At 43.1% G+C, this 22,174-nt stretch overlaps 1 protein-coding gene across 5 annotated transcripts in view; it reads right to left on the bottom strand.

The window, feature by feature from the left end:
• The window catches only part of dysf (dysferlin, limb girdle muscular dystrophy 2B (autosomal recessive)), a 73,625-nt gene that overhangs the window by 21,987 nt on the left and 29,464 nt on the right, over nt 1-22,174 (bottom strand). For 4 of the 5 annotated variants that reach the window (XM_084343740.1, XM_084343742.1, XM_084343741.1 and 1 more), the window contains 4 exons: nt 18,523-18,694; nt 18,353-18,426; nt 12,946-13,005; nt 4,562-4,660 (listed from right to left, as the gene is read on the bottom strand). In XM_084343740.1, coding sequence (XP_084199866.1) covers nt 4,562-4,660; nt 12,946-13,005; nt 18,353-18,426; nt 18,523-18,694 — 405 coding nt within the window. The remainder of the gene's footprint in view (nt 1-4,561; nt 4,661-12,945; nt 13,006-18,352; nt 18,427-18,522; nt 18,695-22,174) is intronic. The other variant, XM_084343743.1, reaches the window with a different exon arrangement.

Below are 22,174 nucleotides of genomic sequence, written 5' to 3'. Positions count from 1 at the left end.
ACACAGCGCGGTGACCCAAACAGACTCAAATGGACGCTTCACTTGTGGTGATCACACCATGACACAACCACCACTGCTGATGAAAATCTATCTGGCGTGACTCAGACAGAAATGTTAACAGATGAGGTCATGTGTTAAAGTTTTATTCATAAGTTAAGTTTAGCTTCCATCCCAGAAGTGGATGAAAACGCGCCGTTACCTTGAGCAAACTTGTGGAATTGCTGGAGACATTTGGGATAATTTAAGTACACAACTCAACAAGATTTAGAAAAAAGCTGTAGATGTTTGAGACATTTTAATGCTTCTTTTAAATACTATCTGTGTAAAGGTGAAGCTGAGTTTGACGAGGTCAGAGGTGTAAAAAAAAAAAAAAACCTTGAGGAGAGCTGGGATGATGCAAACGAAAGACAAGTCTGGAAACACCGGCTCAGTGGAATACAACAAATCCCAATCTGCCGGCACCGAACCCAGTGCCGGGGGAGGAACATGGGGAGAAAGTGAAAGGAGGGAGCAGAGGGAGGACGAGAGGTGAACCGAGTCATAACAAGGATGGAAACAGCAGCGCCTTTGTGACAGAAGCAAAGTAAGCAATCCTAGGAAGGAAAGGAGGGAGAGGAAGGTTGAAGAAGAAGAAGAAGAAGAAGAAGAAGAAGAAGAAGAAGAAGAAGAGAGGTGAGCCAAGAACAGAAGGAAGAGACAGGAGATTAAAACGGACAGTAAAAAGAGTAAAGAGAGGGAAGGAAAATGAGGTTATATCGAGCAGGACGAAGGAATCAAATCAAATCAAATCAAATTTTATTTGTATAGCCCAAATTCACAAATCACAGTTTGCCTCAGAGGGCTTTACAATCTGTACAGAGACGACACCCTCTGTCCTTCGACCCTCGATTCGAGTGAGGAAAAACTTGCCTCTTTCTTGAAGGAAAGAGGAAAGAAAACTGGGTTTTCAGGTGATGTGATGCAACTTTTGGCGGCCATTTTGAAGGCCAAAAGCTCTTCTTCAGGTCATATTTAGAAGTTTTAACTAAGTAGCTTAACTCCTGTTTAGCTCCTGCTGATCGTCAGGATGCTCTCGTCCAAGAACGATAACGATCACACCAAACGGTTTTAAAGATCTGTCTAACTCAAGTCGATGTCCACACCACAATTATAACGACAACGACAGCGGGGAACGATATCGTTGGGATCAGTTTCAGAGCGACTTCATGAACGACAGAAACACTGACAGTCGATTAATATCCATCTGGTTTCTAACTGTTGTTTAAGCTGGTTGATGGCATTTTTAGAGGATTTCCTCTTAAATAATTCAGTTTTAGATATTTATACAACTTAAATGCTTATATAACTGATATTAGACTGAAAATGACACTAAGGAAACATAACTTTAGCTGAGACATACTTTCAAAAATGGTTCATCATCATCATTCATCAGTGTGGACGCTCACATCGTTATAGTTGTGATAGTGATCGTTCTTGGTGTGGACGGTCCTTAAACAAGAAAAATGTTTTTTACCTGACGTGTAAGCAGCGACACTGAGGATTCGCCACCAAAAACACCGTTAGCTAACGTGATGTAGCACCTGTCTATCCTGAATGAACCTCAACAAATCCACTTAAAACTGTTGAAAAAGACGCTATAACTCCAAAACTTGCCCGATAATCATCATGTTTTCCAAGTTGTCTTCAGCATCAAAGTGAAGAAGAAAGAGATTTCGGATTTTATAAGTGTTGATGAGGGTCGCTGCTCAGATTAGTAAACATGATATTTCCTTGTACGTTTACTTATCGTAGTTTTCTCCAGAAAAAAATACGGGAACTCTTCAAACTCAAAAAGCTGATTTAGTGGATCAAGTTGCTGTTAAAACATCAGCTTCAGCAGGATCTCTCCTTAGCTGAACTTGTTATGATGTATTCGGCCGTTTTACTAGCTCGTTTGCTCGCCGACCTCCCTGATGGCGCCAGACGAAAGTGCTAAATCTGCTGATGCAACTGCAAAGCCTCTGCAGCAGCAGCGGGAGGAGATGGAAACAGAAACAGAAAGGTGACAGAAAAGGAGGCGACAACAAGGCCGAGGTGGAGAGGAAAGGTGAGGATTATTAAGAGAGGGAGTTTGCTTCGGGTCAAAGCGAGGCTGGAAACTGTGTCTCAGCTGACAGTAGCGACCGAAGGGGCAGAGGGAACAAGAGGCGGTAGGGGGGCGAAGAGAAAGGAGGTGGCGGCACGGGGTGAGAGGAAGGTAAAGGAGGGTTGGAAAGGTTGGAAACAGTGGCTCATTTCCCCGTGACAGTAGCAGATCTGAGTAAATGGGTTGTCAAAGGAAAAGAAGGGAACGGGAGAGACGAGGAGGGTGGGGGTAAATAAAAAAGGAGGCGTTCGTTGGCACAGAGGAGACGAGGAGAGGGTGAAACTGAGGCAAGGCGACGATGGAACCAGCGGCTCATTGGTCATTTCACTAGTTTCCATCCAACTGTCAAGTGAATTTCGAGCAAAGTTTTTGAAATGTCGCTAAAACTCATGGGCGACTTAGATGTGTTTCCATCGGCTGGGTGAAACCATTTTAATAGGCTTCCCGAATGAAGAAAGTACACCCACTACATGGCTAAATGGAAAGAGCCTTTCGAGGGTCAGCGACTGTTGGGCAAGCAGTTATTGTTCTCGATTGTGCCGTTTAGTTTTCAGCCATATTTTAATGTTTTCAGCCGAGGAAATAAAAAACAAAGAAAAGTAGTGTTTATGTTGGAGCATGTACGGCAAGGTCCTTCTGGAGTATTTCTGGTTGTAAGAAGTTTACTTTTGCAAGAGATTGATCCACGTGTCGGCTTTGTTTTAGCGATTCTTCCTAAATTGATCAGATCAGTTATTAGTTTTCCACAAGTCTTTAAGCAGCACCAAATAAATCATCAAAATATTACTTCCAAGGTCTCGTACAACCTTTGTTTTAGGGTTACATGCAGAACAGTAATAGTATATCTGCGAGACGAAGGAAGAGAAAGGACATAAAGGAAATAGAGAGGACCGAGTCGAAGCTGCTGCGCTGATGTGAAATGGCTTTCAAGGGAGAGGTTAGAGGTCTCATTTAAAAGTAATAAAAAAAGGCCACATTCTGACATGATTAGTCATTTGTTTGGGCATTAGACAAGAAGAGTGACGTGTGCTTCGAGTCCCGGTGGAAGAAAAGGTCGGCGTTTGGGCCGAGAGAATCGGGATAAGGGTTGAGCAGAGCGTGGGCGACGGCGGAGGAGCTCCTGGGACGTCGTGGCAGACTCTGAAAGACAGACGTTGACGGCGGCTGACGTGATCCCCTCGCGTCGGACTCGCCAGCAATCGGAGAGAGCGGCCTTTTCTCCGAATCCGTCCCACCGCGGCGTTCTCGAAGGCGAATTCAACACGGGTGAGTCATCGGAGTCGTTTGGAAAACGGGCCGGAATGTCAACGGCGCCGGAGGACAGGAGGACGGGGCATGAGAAGAGAGGGGGAGGAGGGGAAGGACGGAGGGACGGGCTGACGGAGGAGACTGGCAGGAGCTCAAAAATGTGATTTAAATGGTGAAGTTTGGGGCAACGAGCAAAACATTTTAAGGAAATGGAACAAAGGGGAGCACTGTCTCCGTCTTCTGCATCTTCTTATCCATATCGCTCTTCGTCTTTATGAATTTTCCTTCCTTTTTTCTGTATCCTCTTTATCTTATTTCAATCCTGTTTCCCCTTTTCTCTGATGTGTCGCACCAACAGACACACACATCTGAGTTTGGCCTGGATTTGCATTCAAACACACACACACATGCATGCAAAACAACAGTGAACTGGACAATATTAGGGCAACTAACCTAATTTTACTGATCAATTAACTTATTATTTCTTCCCTTGATGGTTAAAACAAATGATTAAATGTAAAAAAATAATATAATAATCATTCTCTGCCCAAAAAATTGGTAGAATTACTTAATTTATGACAACACAGACTGGGTTCACACCCATGTGAGGGTGGAAAAATGTAAATAAAATTAAATAAATAAATACATGAAAAGAATAAATATAATAAAAGCAAGTCAGGATGACTCAACATTTTTTTGTGACCTTGTGTTTACGTCATTGATGCTTGGTGCGCACACTCAGTTGGTGTTGATGGACATCGTTTCCCAGAGGTTGAACTTTTGATTTGAAGATGACGACCGTATTATCATCATCATCTTGTTGCTGTTTAAATTCACCCAGACGCAAATTTAAAAAACTGCACTACGTGTTTATGTTTATAAATAACTGTGTATATGTTCTGTGTTGTGCAGCATGAGGAAGACTAACTTTATTTTGTCTTGTATAAAGACAAATAAATCTCCTTGAACCTTTAATACCCTCTACTTTTTGCCCATAATTCATTGTATCTGTATTAGTAGTAGGTATGTTATCTGTTGAAGCTGTATATCCTGCAAATATTTGCTTTTTTTACCTGGAAATTTACAGAAAACACTGATAAATAACATTGCACTTACACTATGTCTACAGATGTATATATGGACAGAACAGAAACAGTTATGACTTTGACATTAAACACCATCTCTTACCTTCAGCGTGTCGAAGCCTCTCTCCAGGTACGTCCCGTACTTGTTTTTCTCTCCAGTGGAGGCGTAGAATTTACTCCACCAGTCCATGAACTCCTCTTCCTGTCGGCCACATATTTAAAGGTCAGGTCAACAATGAGCTAGAGGTGCTGAATATAAATGGAGCTACTCAGTAAAAGCTTTAAAAGATGTATGTTTTTATATTTTACAATTCATTCTGGAAATATTTGCATTTGGATTAAACTCCACGTCGTCTTTATTCTCTGACAAACTGAGAAAAAATGACCTCAAACTCATATTTTCTCTCACCAAGACCTCTGTGGCTACTGAACTGAACCCCACATTGATGATGGGTTTGACTTAATGACCTTTGACCTTTAAAGCACATGAAAAGCCCGCGGTGAGTTCAGTTTGCCTTTGGAGAGCAAGCACACCGTCGGCCTCAGAAACAACCCGCTCCTCATGATTTTTCCAATGATCGCATAGCAATGTGGAGTTCGCCAACTCACGTCAACACAAGTAAAAATTGCCTCTGGTGGCTCCGTGGCATTAAGGTCATGGTATATGGGCGTTCTGAGGCAATGGAAACGGGCAACACGAGAGCGGGAAACAGGCACAAAGTGGACAAAACCAACATGGACGTCAGAAGAGGCATGCTATGGCTCGAGAACCAAAACAGTCACATGTAAATGTATGTTTATGTATGAGTGAGAAAAATCGCTCCGAGCTCTTTTCCATCGCTTCTCCGTTACACATAAATATTCTGCGGGAACAGAAATATACACATCTATTGTCTAAAAACACAGTTCATGCCTTAAAATGACATTTTTTTAAACGCACGTATCCATCAGCTGTGTTCAAATGAAGCTATTTGATTTATGCCGTCAGATTCTGGCTCTTGTTTTGCTTCTGGTTGCATGAAATCTGTGGTCAACGTCACCGACCGGGACCAGAATTTCTCCACAGGGACTACAAAGTTCTCTACAGTGAACTTCAGCTTGTCAAAGGACTGTGGCTTTGACGGTTTCCCTCCTCAGGATCGGGAATAAAGAGCATGTGATTCAGTTAGGCAGAGCTCGGACAAAGCCACAGCAAGTCTCAAGTCTGAATATTAAGTCAAGAGTTAAGACCAACGTGATCAGTGAAGCCCTGCGCTCTGCGTTTCACGTCCGAAACAAGTCATTATGTGATGCCATCTACACCTGCATCACCAGAAACAGTTTATTTCCACTGTGGTTGGACAAGACGTCATGCAAACTGGTTCTGTTTGAGCCCGACCCAAGCCTAACAATAATTCCTGAGCTGAATGTTTTGCATGCTGCCGTCCACTTTTTGCTGACCAAAAAAAAGAGCCTCACACATCACGACTGGCTGCCATGTGATTGATTTAAATTGTATCCAATGTCAGGAAAATGAATCAGGGCTGCGGCGAACTACTGTCGATTATTTTACGGTTAATCGATAAGCCCAGGATCGTCCTCAGATGTCTTGTTTTGCCCACAACACAAAGATATTCAGTTTACTGTCAGAGAGGAGGAAATATTCACATTTAAGAAGCTGGAATCAGAGAATTTGGACTATTTTTTCTGAGAAAATGACTTGAAATTGATCTGAAAAGATGTTAAATGTTATTTACACCCAGATTGAGAATGTGCACCCTCTTCAGATGCTAATACTATTAGCTTGGCAGCTAAAGGTAAAATTTTGGCAATACAAATTGGGTAAATAATCCAATGACTTGAATTATGAGCCGCATGGAGCCATTTTTTATGATTCTCTTTTCAGTTTTTTATTACGTTTTAAAACAAGTCCCTGCTGTGAAGCTCCAGAAATGTTTTGTGGTCTATGAAACTTTAGATCAACATGAGGGGGAGGAGATGATGACTGAATTTTTTCATTTTTGGATGAACTGTTCCTTTAATTATCAACTAAGCACAACACTTGTTAACTTTTTAACAATTCTTGCAAAACATGTTGCACATAAAAAGGCAGGATTTATAGAGAAATGCCTCTTATTGTTTAAAGTTTTAACACAAAAAGACAAAGACTAAGAACTAACGTCAGGGGAAATCTCACCAAAACGACACCAGCATGAAACTTTTACAAACGTTTTCGGTTCAAAACAGCGAATGGAAATCTATAATTCATCACTTTCTTATATGTTTAAACAAGATTGTCTCACAGACTTACCCAGTGCAACATCTAGCGTCAGCGTTAACAGTAAGAGGCAGGTCAGACACAAATTAGATTTCATCACACACTGAACACTCCATCAGCGCAGACACACACACGCTGACAACACGCAACCACACACTAAAATAACACGACTAAACACATTTTAAGTAGCTTTTCAACACATTTCGTAATACTTATTCTCATTACACATGAAGGGTTTCGTTCCAAAATGGAACAGAGAAAAAAAAAACAGAAAAAGAAGACATAAATCCCTCTATTACAAAATGACTGCTGGCATGAAAGTAAAAGCCGTTAAAGTCTTACTATTACAGCCATGAGTCATCCTGAGGCCGGCCCGGCGCTCACAATGTCAGTCTGTTTTGGGGGATAAAATATCTTTGTTTTTGAAATGTTGACTGATGGCTCTTTGTGGCTTGGACACGAGTCATTTTGATTTATTTTTCAGGGGATGTATAACATCTTTGAATGAAAGCCCGTCGTGCGTTTTTATCAGGACGTCGGCGTCATCCGTCAAATTCACCAAAAAGTCTGTTCACGTTGGCAACGTCGAGCGATTTCAGTGTTCGTTTTCGAGTGTTTTCTCACAGAAATATAAACTCTTGTCTAAGCGTGTGCGTGTGCGTGTGTGTGTGTGTGTGTGTGTGTGTGTTGGCCCTGACGCAACAAGGAAACAACGACTACAAAGATGGGGAATACCGCGGGGACGGATCAAACTACCAGCCTGCCCCTTCGCACACAAAAACGTCGCCGCCCTGCAACCTTCAACCCTCTCGAGCTTAAAACACACTCATGACGCATGCACCACTTTTTCCTTTGTGTGTGTGTTTTAGTGTGTGTGTGTGTGTGGACATAAATGTAGAACAAAAGTGCTCTTATGGCACCGGCCCGGTGTGGAATCCCCTTTCTCCTACTTCCCACAGACACCGAGGGGGGAAAACGATGGGATTCCTCGTCTTTCCAAAGTGGCAGCATGGCATGGAAAAGGGCGGCACGTGGAGTTTAACTAGTACGTGACACACACACACACACACACACACACACACACACACACACACACAAACGCATGCATGAAGTGTCTGGTGTGTGTTAATGTGCCCTCTGAGTGCAGCCGGTGCCAAGCATTGATGACAGGGGCGCCAGAAACTGTGTGTGTGTGTGTGTGTGTGTGTGTGTCAAGGTGTGTTCAGGCGTGATTCAGACAGATTAAGGCCGTCAGTGGAACGTTCCAGACCGCGGTACACACTCGAGATCGACACACACACAGAGTCCAGTGGTGTGTTCAGGGTGTCAGTGCGGTTTGAAGCCTATCATTACACCCTGCAGGGGAAGCCAGGCTAACCAAAGCAGACTGGCACTGCCAAGAACTGTGGGAGCAGAGCGACTTGATTTACATAAGAGCTCCGAGCTGCTGCTGCGAAAAAAAATGCTTTTTGTGGGGAAATCCCTTCCACAGCGGAGTTAGAGGTCAGGGGTCAGAGCAGCAAGCATGAAGTTGGAAGAGGCTGCGAGTCCGACAATGGAAAAATTACACAGCCGAGACCAAAACTGACGGGTCCTTCAAGAGCTTTGTGTTGACTCTCAAACCGCCAACGAAGGGAAGCAGAGCACTGTACTGCTAAACGGGACTGACAGCACATGTAAAAGAAGGCCCAGCTAAAACATACATATATCCATTTAAGTGTGCGCTATATTCCCTCAACCGTACAACAGAGAAATAACCACAGCTGAGGTTACAGCATGGAGGGTTTCAACTCGCGCAACGTCTTCTCTGGTTTTGTATTTGCTTCTATGCAGCTGGTTTCGAAAACAAACAGCCAGCAGCAGTGGTGATACAGTGGATTATGAGCGCTAGTCTCTCAAGTAAACACACCAATCTTTGTGGCTCGCGGTTGTGTCTTAGGGCAAGGCGCAGGACGAGGCGCCCCTCCATACATGGCGAGCGTGGACGCAGCATGCTCGTGGAAGGCCTGTCCGCCCTCTCTAGCATGAAAACACTCAGCTCCTGAAGTAGAGTATAAGTCGAGCAGAGCAACAGCAGGCTGGTCAGGAGGGACTACAACAGCTGAAGAAGTCAGGGTGTTTACTGGGGAAACTACGGGTCACAATCACCTGTATTAGCACCACCACTGGCTGGCTGTTGCAAGAAAACTACAAATAAGCGACACATAATACAGTCTCTATGGCTCGTTCAAACAGCTAACTCATTAGCCTACTCATTCTAACCAAGTGAGGACATAACAACCAATCACAGAAGAGCGGTCAACAGACTGGTCAAAGCTTCAGGAAGCATCAATGGTGGATATCATCTTGGTCAAACTAAAGATTTTAGTTTAGTAAGTTAACATCTGCTCATTTGATCTTTAACATGGTAATCCTTTCATGACTCAGCGGTGGCTATCACTGCTAATGCTACAACCCAGTTCTTCTTTAGGTTACTCCAAAGTAGCCAGAAATCCAGTCCGCATCATTTCCTTCATGGCAGAAGAATTTTTCAAAGAAATGAGCTGAGAGCAGAACAGCAACTGGAAAAGCTTTCAGGAACTGGATATAGATTGAGTCACTGCTGCGTAATGTCAATCATTGATAGCAAAGAAGACATTTATTTATGTGAAAATGCCTCAGATTTTTACTTGAGGTTTGGTGCTCTGCCTTGAAAAACCACAGCGGAGAGAATGACAAATACACACAAACAGCTCGGCCGAAACATCTATTCCAGTTTTTCCACATTCGCCAGTTCATACCGAAGATACAGAATCAGGTCAAAGACAATCAGAGCAAGTTAAATGCAGAATGGTTCAGGAATTTCTCTTCAAATCACCCTGGACCTTCAGACTGTTGGCCTCTGTGTTGCACGACGGGAGGCAGCTAGATTATGGTGTACTAAAAGCTGGTTTCCTTTGGACTGGGCCACAAAAAGGCTCTATTTCTAAATCTTTTATAACTATTATGACATATCAGTCTAGAAATGCAGACTTCAGGATCAAGCATCTAAAAAAAAAATACAAATCCAACAATTGCCCACTTAACGCTGTGACGAGAGGTTCAGGATTTCTCTTTCCTTTGCTTTGGTCTGGTCAACACTTTCCAAAATATACACCTTTATCCCCATTTGTTGTTTTTCTGGCCACCTGATATATGTAAGTCCAATATTCGCTCTTATTTCTGGTCTTCTACAACTCTTGAGACAAATATCTGGCTCTCATTGATTGATTGGCTTTGAATGACAGTCCCCTCATATGTGTACAGAAATGTAAAAAGAAATACAGGAATAAATATGTTTGGGGAAATAAATTGTGGAAAATCCAAATGGTAAATAAATACAGTCTAAAATCTTGAACTTCTGAACCTGCTGTAGCCCAGATTTGAACTCGACATCTACAAGCCTTTTTGATCCCTACACAGACCGAAATAAGAGACTGCTTCTGCATGACATTTAGGGATCATTGACTCTGAAGTATCCGATATGCTGAAGTCTGGCTCCGAAGATTAACAGTGGACTTATAAAGTCAATACACCCAGGAGTGCATGGACGCATTTGGGCAGCAAATATGTGCAGCATTCAGATTCTGGAGGTGAACAGCAGCTTACATCAGTCTGCGGCTGAAATTAGCAGAACAAGAACAACACTAGTGATTTAGTAAGCCGGTCCGTCAGCTTGTTTCTGGTCGCAGTGTCATTATAGGGCCATAAATGTGTGCCACAAAGTCGCCTGGCGTGAAGCCATCTCAGTTAGTTTCTCTGGTCCTGAAGCAGCCAGAAAGGATTTATGGAACGAGAGGCAAAAATACAACATTTTCAGAGCGGGATTATAACCGAACTTGACTGTTTTTTGGCGACGAACCGGGGATAGTTTTGACAAGAGGGGAACCACAGTTTTTTGAACACGTCACTGATGGAAAACAAAAACCACATTATATGGAAGTGACAGCTTTTTCAAAGGCGACTACCTTAAAGACGGATTACAAAACGAGAAACGAGGGGAGGCTGGTTTGATCCCTGACAAATACAACCATCAGGCCCGGATGCCGCGCATGAAACGTGACACACGATGTTCAATTTCCATTCGAGCGACGTTAGATCTCAAACAATCTCGAAGGGGGGCTCGCCGCCTTCGAGGTCTGAGGAGCCATGACGCTACTGACAGCCGATCTTCTTAAACTCTTCCAACTCTGAAACTGAAGCTGACTGATCAGTCTTGGAAGCCGCTCGCTCCGCTGCGGTAATCTGGTAATCATCAGACGTACCCATGACCCGTTTTTTGGTCGCGACCCAGAGATTAAGAAAGCCAGGATTTACAGCGAGCTTTTCTTTCCTCTGGTGCCACGAGATATTAGTCCACTTCTGATTCTTTTCCTTCTCCCTCCTTAACCCTCTCTCGTTTATCCATCCCTCCCTTCGGCCTTTAGTAACTGTCTACTTACAGAGAGTTGTGGTATAGAGGATCTATAGCAGCTCTGTTGACTTTGGCCCCGTCCAGACAGAAAGCCGAGCCTTTAATTTGACTGGGTTCAATATCTGACCCCTAATAAAACAAATATCTCTGTTTGGAGAGAAAGAAATCAGCCCCAATTACTGTCGAGAGCACTACTGGATGTGTGTGTTTGTGTGCTGCTCCGGGTCAAGCTTAGTCTTCAAATTGACCTGGCTTGGATAAATAAAATGGAAGAATGTAACGAGGAGCGTGGTCTCCCCCGTTTCGGATCCGGGATCGGATTTCTTCCGTAACCACACGGCTCGGCGTGCGCCGCTCTGTGAAACCCTGATGTCTTCGGGAGAAGATTATTTTCCTGAGCCGAGACCGAAAAAAAGGCGAAATGTTAAAAAAGTTTCTTGTTTCATCCCAGAAAGAAAGAAAGAAAGAACAACTTCTTTATGTCATTCCTTCTCTGCAGTTATTCATCAGTGTCTCACTTAAAATAAACTTCATCTATAAAGTGCTTTCACTCTATAATTAGATCTGTGCTACTGTCTGCTGCCTCGAAACCAAACCACAGTTCAACATGAGTAGTTCATATAAAGAAACGTGTGTTTCAGAGCCTCACATACACTTTTAAACTTTTAGATTTTAGTGTGTAAATGTTTCTTTTCATGTCTGTATGGTGAAAATCAGCTTATGTTTGCAATGAAGTGTGAATACAGTTTAAAAAGGAATCTCCTCATCTCACAAAGCAAATTGTCTGCTGGTAACCAAACGTTTTAACAGTTTTTTTTATCAAATTTGACTCATGATTCATATTTTTCATATATTTCTTTTTGTTTCTCTTGCAGTTTATTGCTCTATATGTAGTTTTATTTCATCTGCCTTCAGGTCTTTGCACGATACTTCTACTTTATGGTCTTGTTGGTACTGTTATTTCTCATTTTTGTGACACTTTTGCCTCTTAACGTAGTGGTCATCAACCTTTTTGAGGCTGAGGGCTACCTCCAGGAGAAGAAGCAATACTGGTGGTGGAGCAACATGAACATCAACTATCTTTCTCAGAATCGCTTTAAGAGTTTGCCTTTGTTACATAGTGTTGCTTTAATTGTCTACATTAAAGGTCCTATTTGTAAAAAAGAAAAAGGTTTATGGGTCTCACTCCTCAAGTCTTCAAAAACTGACGCTTTGGGATGTCGGCCGACCCGTCATACAATCCCAGTGCTGCATTATTTGACGAGATGGGAATGAGACTGAAAAATCGACTTTTCTTACAAATAGGTCCTTTAATGCACCAGCAACGTTATCTGCTTCCTGCATCAGCGGCAAGTTTTACAACCAGGTGCACTTTTACAGTTTGTACAAGACAACGACATTGGACAGTCGGAGGGAGCTAAAGAGCGAGGGCAGATTGTCACCTAGTTAAAAGATGGCGGATGGCGTCGTTCTCTCGGATGGATTTAAAAAGAATTAAGTATAAAAATGCTAAAATGGGATGCCAAATATACTTGGGCCCACCCAAGTGAAGTATATGTGTGGGAAACACCGTTTTTAGTAGGTTACATGTATTAGGAGACAGTCTAGGTTTAAGGGCACCGTGTATTAATGGTTTTAAAACGACTTGTTGCCAACGTGAACAGATCTGTAACAGCATCAACATTAATCTCTTCTTAACATCATTAGCAGGTGAAAAGAAATCGAAGATCGAGAACAGATAATGTCAGAGTGTGAACATGAATGAATGAAACGAGTTAAAGATGAGTTTGTTACCTACATGAAGGCTGGAGCTAGAGGTGGAAAGGTTAATGATAGCTGAGCTGGCTCCGTCTGTAAGCTACAAAACACATGCACACACACATAAAACACACACGTTCAGGTTAGCTGGTTAGGGTTAGCCACAAATATTAGCATCAAACAGCAACACAGTTTAAATTGCTTCATAAAAACCATTAGAAATAAACATAAAACACACTTTATACATCAACGCTAACATCAGCAGACAGTTTAGTGACTCAAACACACAGAAACAACGTCGTCACCGTCGTGTGTTCGCTCAGACAGAAACAATTCATCAAAAAGCTGAAGTCCAAACTTGTTTTGTGAGGGAAAAACTGAAAAGTTTAAACATTTGTCTTTCCCTACTTGCGACGTGCAGACAGCAGCGTTTGGGTTTCTGGCTGATGGGCCTCGATGGAGCCCAGATTAGAAAGACAAAGTGTTTATATGAGGTCACGGAGGAGCTGAGCGCATGGAGGAAGAGAAGAAGAAGACGACAGGAAGGGCGAGGGGAGGAACGCTGCGAAACACCAACGTGAATACGACGACTTTACCATGTGAGGGAACAAATAAGCCGAGGAACTACGTACTTTATTAAACTGTTTACTGGAGATCAGCAGTTGATCTATTAACCCTTTTATACAGAGCAGTTACATGTTGCATCACCGTTTTTGTTTCCACGTAGAGTTGTGTTAAAGTCAGAGCGCTTTAATTGGATGGAGGCGGAGAGGATCTGAAGACGACGGAGGGATCAGAGAGGGTGACGAACCACAACAGTGAAGAGGAAAGAAGAGGAGGATGAGATGTTCTTTAATGAGCTACCACATGAAAAACCAACGTCAGCGTGATGGATGAGAAGCAGGAGAGAAGGAACGAGACAATGAAGTGAAGGAGGACAGAGCGGGAGGAAGAGGATGGAGAGGTGAAAACAGAAGGATGCAGGTAAAGAAACAGAGGAGGGAGAGAGAAAAGGGAAAGGAAACAGCGAAGAGGAGGGTAAAGAGAAGGAAACAGGTGAAGATAAGAAGGACAAAAGAAGGGATGAGTAAAGAGGAAGATGATGAGAGAAAAGATGAAGGCAGGGAGGGAAGTGATAAAAAGAGGGAAGGAGATGGTGGTAGGAAGAGGGGAAGGAAGGAAAGGAGGAAGAAAGAAACAAACAAAGGAAGCATTGAAGGAGGGTTATGAAGAGAAAACGGCATGAGGGAGGAAAAAAGAAAGGAGGGAAGGAAGGGAGGGAGGACGGACTTAACTAGAGGATAGTTGTGCAGGAAAAAATAGAAGATGAGAGGAAAAGAAGTCAGGATGAGGGCATGAAAGAAAAGAAGGAATAAAGCAGACAGTGAAAGAGGGATGAGAAGAAAGAGGTGAAGAAAATAGAGAAGGAAAGATGAGAAGAATGAATCAAGGGGGTAAAAGGTGGAAAGTGAAGGAGATAAAAAAGATAAGAGAGGTGGAAGTGAGGAAGGAAGTAAAGATGAGAAGGCAGAAGAAGAGAGAGATGGAGGGAGGAACAGGTGCAGGGAAGTAATGGATGAAGAAGGAAAGAAAGAGGAAGAACGAGGGAAGTGAAACGAGGAGAGAGGCAAGGATGGAAGGAGATAGGAAGAAGGAGGGAAGGTAAGGAGCTGAAGAAGGAAGGCACAGAGGACAAAAGATGGAGGGAGAGTAGCAGTGAGAGTCCTGTGGGGATAATGAGACAGGAGACGACTAACAAGGAACAGGCGGCCTGTTTGTTTATACACACTGTAACACACACACACACACTGTAACACACACACACACACACACACACACACACACACACTGTAGCACACACACACACACACTGTAACACACACACACACACAGAAACCACAGGGTCTGTGTTAGATATCATCGAGGGTCAGATTTTCCCCTTCAGTGATCACCAGAAGGAAGATTTAACTGAGACAAAGGAGAGGAGGAGGAAGAGGGATGGGTGAGAGGGAGAGTAGAAGAAGAAGAAGAAGAAGAAGAAGAAGGAGGAGGTGATAGAGAAGGTGAGGATAGGAGGAGGAAGAGGAGAGGAGGATGCAAGAAAGGAAACAAGGAATAAGAAGAGGAAGATAAGAGGAAAGAGGAGGAACAAAACAAGCAGATGAGAGAGACAAGGGAGTGAAGGAGGATAGAAGTGAGGAAGAGAACAAAGAGGAGGACAAGGAAAGGAAACAAGAGGAGACGAAGAGACAGGAGATGTTACAAGGAAGGAGGATGGAAGAGAGGAGGTGAAGGAAGGGTGAGGAATGAGGGGAAAGAATGAGGAGGAGAGGAGACAAGGAAACCAAGGAAGTTCAGAGAAAGGAAGGATGAAGAGTGACATTTAGAAAAAGGGCGAGTAAATGTGACAGAGGAGGAAGGAGAAAAGAAAGGGTGACATCAGATGACAGGGGAGGAAAAAGTGATGAAGAGGAGCAGCTGAACAGAAGTCCTGAACCTTTGTCCGGACGTCGACAGGAATCACAAGCTCGGAAATCAAAACTCCTCCACAAAGTCTCTGTCTTTGAACGTCACTTCAGTCCTCTTTAAAGAGCCAGTCCGGTGGTTTTCCACGTTGTAGCTCGTTAACTTCAAATCCTGCACACTCGAACGTTGCTGCAGAACCTTTTCCAACATCTACCACGCTGTCCGCGCTGACTTCTGAAGAGGCAGCCGTCTGTTTGACATCGTTACGGATCAGGATTACAGTCAACAAGCAGGAGGAAGAAGAGAAACAGTCTGCAAATCTCACTGATTCATTACAAAATTGCAAAAAATCTGCGATCCTGGCTGCTTTTACAAGCCTGATTGACAGCTCATTTGAGCTCCTATGCCCGCCCTAGAGCCTACAACAGCCAATGATTGGTTGTGGCGACAGGTGACCCACTCTCTCTTCCTTCTCCTCTCTCCTGAGCCGCCTACATGCCAGCCTCTGGATGACTGATCATGTAGCCAATGAGGTTTCAAATACAGTAATATATAGTTTATTATGCTTTTTAAAGCCATATACTTTGAAGTTATGCACGTTTTATTTTAGTTTAGCTCTTTGAATATTCTGTTTTTCAAGTTAGATACTTGAGTTTTTTATATACATAAAGTGTAATTAAGGAATTAAAGAAATATAATGAGTTTAAACTTTAAATTCATCTCTTTTATATATTTTCTCTACCTCTCTCCATCTTTCACTCCACTTTCTACCAGTCACGTCGCTCTCCCTGAACCCCTCCGACTATTTTTAGTAAATGCAACAACAACATCATAAACACAATAACTAGCTGGGGTTTCTTTTTATGTTTTCTTTAATGGACCTCGGGGACTTTGGTTTTGATGACATTGCATTCCCGAGCCCGTCCAACTGCCTTTAGTCCTTATTGGAAAAAAACCCGATTACGCAAGGATAGCTGCGGTCTGTGTGTGTGTGTGTGTGTGTGTGTGTGTGTGTGTGTGTGTGTGTGTGTGTGTGTGTGCATTATTTATGTTTGCCCCCTCGACAGAGTGTATGACAGCCTCATGCGGTCTGCCAAACCAATAAGACCAAATTATGTTGTCTCTTGATTCTATACAATCGACTATTCACTAATATACACAAAGAAACCATTTAATAGACCACAGCAGTGTGTGTGTGTGTGTGTGTGTGTGTGTGTGTCGGGGGATAAGAGGTCGTTTACATACTTTGTTTACAGACTTTCTCCGTCTACAGTAATTGACTTCATGCTCTGAGCTCCCGTGGATGTCGGATATCCTCGTTTAAAATATTTGGAAAACAGGTTTAATTGTCGACATAAAACACTGGAAGAGCTTAAAAATGTCCCCCCAGAAGTTCAGAAGTGCAGATATTATTTGCTTTATCGTATCATACTAACTTGAAACAGCACCGGGTTTTAGCATGCACACACTGTTTAATACTGACCCCATCATCGCCGAACACCGTCAGGCAGTTTGTCTCAGGTACAATGATGTTTTTCATGTGTAATTTGCATCCTAATATACTTTATTTAAGAGTTTAAAACAGTTAGACATCAATAGTAAATCAATGCAATCACTCCTGCAACATATTTTGTAGGGAAAAGTCCCCAAAAGCCAGCTTAGTGACGGATCCTGTGAATTTAGATGGATTCTGATTGGCTGTCAGCGTTTCCATCGTCTCTGAAAGTGACCCCAGCGATATCGTCGGCGACGTTACAGTTGTGGCGTGGACTCGAGTTAAAAGGATCTATTTATAGTTATTGTTACAGCCGATCGCTCTCGGTGTGGACGGGCCCTTGAGTCCGTTTGTGTATGCGCGGTTACGCCTGTGGGTTTGAATATGTGTGTGTGTTTGTGCGTGCGATAAACTGTAAACGGTGCGTTTGAAACGAGAGATATTTGATCGAGGATTAGGTCGACTGGAAAATAGTTTCCGTGTTCCTCCTTCACCAGCGAGAACGAGGGAGAGATTAAAAGAGAGAAAGAAAGAAAGTTGGAGAGAAAACACTGACGATTGGTAACGAGTGCGGATCTCGTGGTCACCACGGTAACCACCGACCACAGAGACGGTTGCCATGTCATCATGTCAGGACGTGTTTATTTACGCTGCTGGTACCACTGAACACACACACACACACACACACACACACACACAGATGTTCGCTGTGGAAAGATGAGTGTTTCACATTTGCCCTTTAAACTTCACCTCACAACCGAAAGACACACTACACACTCACACCATGATGCACATACACAGATGACACACACATCAACAGAAATGTCACACACACACACACACACACACACACACACACACATTCCTCATACACGCATTTGGAAAATCACTGGATCATGGGGTATTAAACCGCTGACAGCAGGTTCAGCTGGAATGACGGGCGAACGGGAACAAAAGTTCAGCTGCAGTTTCTCTCTTGGAGAAATGTTTGTGAATTCACTGGACTGCATCGACGATATCGGCCGTTATATCGATCAGTCGTTATCAGAACTTTTTTACTTCCTTGTATCGGTATCGGAAGTGGTCTCATTTGCTAATGTAGGTCATTTAGAGGCATCAGTATTACATTGAGATTGTTTCAGAGCCAGTTAAAAGTTCCTTGTAGCAGTTTTGAAGTTGAGATTCTTGGCTGCTTCTCTGCTAAACTGTCCTCGTCGAACAGTCCCAACGTTTTACTGAAATAATGACAACGAAGAGGATGCAAACGGCATCATCTTCTTTTGATTTAATCCCACACGCTCCTAATAGTCCCCGGCACTATTTTCTGCTGTTTGGTCAAATCTACGGTGCCCGGATGTTTCAGGAAGTTACTGAGTGTTGTTTAGAAATGAAACCATAACCTGTGAGTCATTTTAAAGATGCATTATTAGTAGGAAACAGTTGGCTTTGTTCGCCTTTAACCAACTCACTGACTGGGAGGTTTTACCTGGTCGGGCACCAGCGGCTGCTCGTCATCGATGTCAATAAAAACCTCCCCACAACTTAATCGCTGCGTGTCTCCTACACAAACAAACACACAGCAGATAGACGTTTATTACGTTCGTTCACAATCTGTATTTTTTTGTCTGCACTCGTTCATATCCATCCACGTCTTACGTCTCCATTCGTCCTGCTCCTCCTCCACCGCTCGCTCTTCCTCCGGGATGCACCGATACTCCTCCAGAGCCCGGACGGTGCACTGACCGACCACCGGCTTCCTCCCGAACTGCCGGTTGTCGATGACTTTGATGACGATCGGCGGCATGTAGAGCTCCTCTTGGGGAAGTCTCTGCGGAGGAAAGAGGGATTTAAAAAGAGAAAAACACCATATCCTCTGACCTCCAGCTGCTTTGGCCTGACTCTAATTGGTTATGCCACCTGCCTGCCTGATGTTGATTGGCTGTGACTGCTGGCTGTCTGAAGTTGATTGGTCACGCCTTGGTGACCGTCCAATCAGGGCATCGTGACACCTTCACTCGACCCCCTCCCTTCCAACGTAAAGGAAGAAGTGAGCGAATCCATCGAGGGTTTTTTTATCTTTGCGACAGAAACCGGGACGCAAACAGCAGCTTGAGTTAAGATTTCAAAATAAAAGTTTACATGTGAAGCGACAGCGAACAGATTATTGTGGATCGCTCTGTTCTCTTCCAGCCTGCGGAAACTTTAGCAGGAACTCACCGTGAAACCGCCGACTGTCATCAGACGTCACAATAACTGCTGCTGCGTCTGACAACTCGAGTTATTCTCATTGTGATCTCACATTTTAAATGAAGGGTTTTTTATGCTTTTATTTATTTTGTTGTACAGTGTCTGTTTCAATCAGTTGTTTTAATGTGCTGGTTTTATTCAAACATTTGAACTTGACAAAGCTAAGCAACATAATCCCAGTGAGCAAGCTGTCGTGACAGTGCTGAACCTCGAGAAGCTACCTTAGCCGTTTAGCTGCGTTACATCATCCACTTTTTGTTGAACCTCCTCTGTCAAAGTGTAAAACTGCTTCACCATGAAAACACAAAATAGCTGGCAGACTGTTAAGAGTCAGATTAATACATGTCGACTCTTGATTCGCCGACAGGATCAGTAAGTATATGCGCCTGATAAATCCTGAGATCTGGTTTAGTCGAGTTTCCTCCTTCCTGTCAAGTTTATAACTACAGGTTTTTAGTTTTACAGATTAAACGTGCCACAATATTTGCTGCAGTGATATTCCTGCACACGTGGAAATGTTTTAAATTACTGAGAGCAGCCTCTTTAATCATAAAATCAGAGTGTAATGTGCGTCTTACTGTCTGATGACAGCAGGAAAATTACTTTCGGTGTGAAACTAGCGATGACTAAATGAGGAAAAATAATCATATGTTGTGTGCTGACTTTACTAACATGAACTGAAAGAGGTGTACGTTAGCTCCACCTGTGCTTTTCCTGCCGTGACAAATCAAAATGTCTGCCCTTAAAAAGATCCATTCACCGACTTTGCAAATATTTGCTGTTATGTTTACGAATAATAAAGGCAAATACATTTAAACAATAAACATGTAATTTATCAGATTTCCCCCAGGGACCAGTGAAGTACATATTTAGAAAAAAGATGTTTTTGTGGCCCTCGTGTACATTTAAATAAATGTCCTTCACGCTTCCCTGGAAAAAATCTGATAAATTACATGTCATTATAAACATGACAGGAAGGAGGAAACTCTCCAGAGGAAGCAGAATTAAACTCTTTATCCCTAACCCTAACTGTGTGAGTTAAATGTCTTTTATTTCATTTTTCTCAGAAAGCGCAACTTAAAAACACAAAAATCATCAGAACACAACCAGCCTCAATATTCAACTTTACTTTCCTGCCTTTACAGCAGCAGCAGCAGCAACATTTACAGGCATGAATACCCCTATAATAGTCTCATTTAGCCAGACTGGCTGAAGGGAAAAAACGGGATTGGTAACTGTAATCCATCTGACCTCTCTGGCTTTCAAAAAAGGGCTTAAGTGGAGCTGATGATGCTAAACTCAACACAATAAACTGAGAGGGCGAACATTAGGTGGTTAGGCTCTTCAAAGCGCTGCATTTAAGGAAACTATGCACATGACATTTTCTTCTGCCCCCTCGTGCCATACGAGAACACTTAGGCAGTCAACTTAAGACCTTAATATTGTTAACATTAACTGCTTGGACTCGGTTCAGGGGCTGAATTTAAGGGAAAGAAATGTGCATATTTCCACAGTCCGGTGGAGGCGGTGGTCAACACAGGACCTTAATCTTGTTAACATTAAAACTGCCGCAGCCAAAAGCAAAAATATGTGACTATTTCCATCCTCCAGTTAAAGCTGTCATAATAAAACAGTGAGGTGATCAACTTCAGGCCTTAATATTGTTAACATTAAAACTCTCTGAGCTCGTTCTGGAGCCGGCCGGTGGGGAAAAACGTGCGTAATATTTCCATATTTCAGTTTAGGTTTTCATAAGAAAACACTTAGGTGGAATGTAATGGCACCGATGTAACAGTTTATACATCTGAAGGATAAATAATGACGCTGAGGCTCCGTCGTGCTCTCGATAGTGTGGTTTTAGTGTTGATTAAAATGAATGACGCCATCGTAGAAACTCTTTATTAAGTTAGGTGGAAGTTCAGGGCTCAAAAAGCTGTTTGAGAAATCTTAAACCTCTGCATTAAATAATCAGCTTTGGATTAATGTGATTTTGTGAGCTACATACACCTGAAACTTTAAGCATGGAAGAGTTTAAAATAGGATTAAGGACTCATACCAACCATTTCAAGATGAAAACCATCATCAGCCAGGTACAATCAACACACAAAGGAAAGAACAAGCCGACAATCAAGTGTGTGCACATTTTTGGCAACTCGAGGTTGATGTTATCGGTCAAAAACTCCACCATTTGTTACATAAGATGGCCGCCCAACCTCTGACCTACTGATTGACACCTCATTTGACCAGTCAGGATGCTTCTATGCCCGCCCTGTGGCCTGCAACAGCCAACGAGTGATTTCACAGACAGGAGACCCACTCCTTGATCCATCTCCTGTCTCTCCTGAGCCTCTAGATGATTGGACGCATCATGTAGCCAATGAGATTTCAATGCACGGTCGAGCGTGTGCATCCACTTCAGACGCGGTGTGCGCTAACGCCAAGCTGAAGTGAAGATTTCGGTTTCAAAAAGGGCGTAAGTAACGTCATTTCAAATCAATTTGGGATCTCTGGACGGATTGGACGAGCTGCATGGAGCCATTTACATATATTATGGTTGTTTCTTTACGTTTGACAACACGTCTCCAGCTACTTCAGTTGTTTAGGAGAATGCTGCAGCTCTGAAATGTTTTGTGGACTACGTAACTTCACCTGACTTTCCATCTACATGAGGGCGACGAGATCATCTTTGGCTGAACTGTTCCTTTAAGATTCAGTGAAACTTTATGAGCTCATTCTGCAGTGACATCCAGTCACGTCCACGATACAGATCTCCACCCTGCATTAGTAATGTATACGCTGGTAGCCATGGGAGAAGTCCTCCACCCTGCATCTTTACAACTGAGGACAAGTTCCTGTTTTTGATGGAAAATCCGCTCTTCAACCGAGCTGGAAGCATCTACATCGACTTCTGCGACAGCCAACGTCCGCATCCAAGAATGACTGCTGCTTTCTAAGCTAACGGAAGAGATTTCTACTTTTGTTGGAAGAAAAGCAGGAAACAGTTGAGTCCATTATTGCGGCTTTCGCTGATGAAGATAAACGACCGGTGCAGAAAAACCAC

Source organism: Pagrus pagrus (genome assembly GCF_965226575.1).
Source record: "Pagrus pagrus genome assembly, chromosome: 22".
NCBI lineage: Eukaryota > Metazoa > Chordata > Actinopteri > Spariformes > Sparidae > Pagrus > Pagrus pagrus.
Note: the sequence above shows the minus strand (reverse complement) of the source record. Positions and strands in the feature narration are given on the sequence as shown.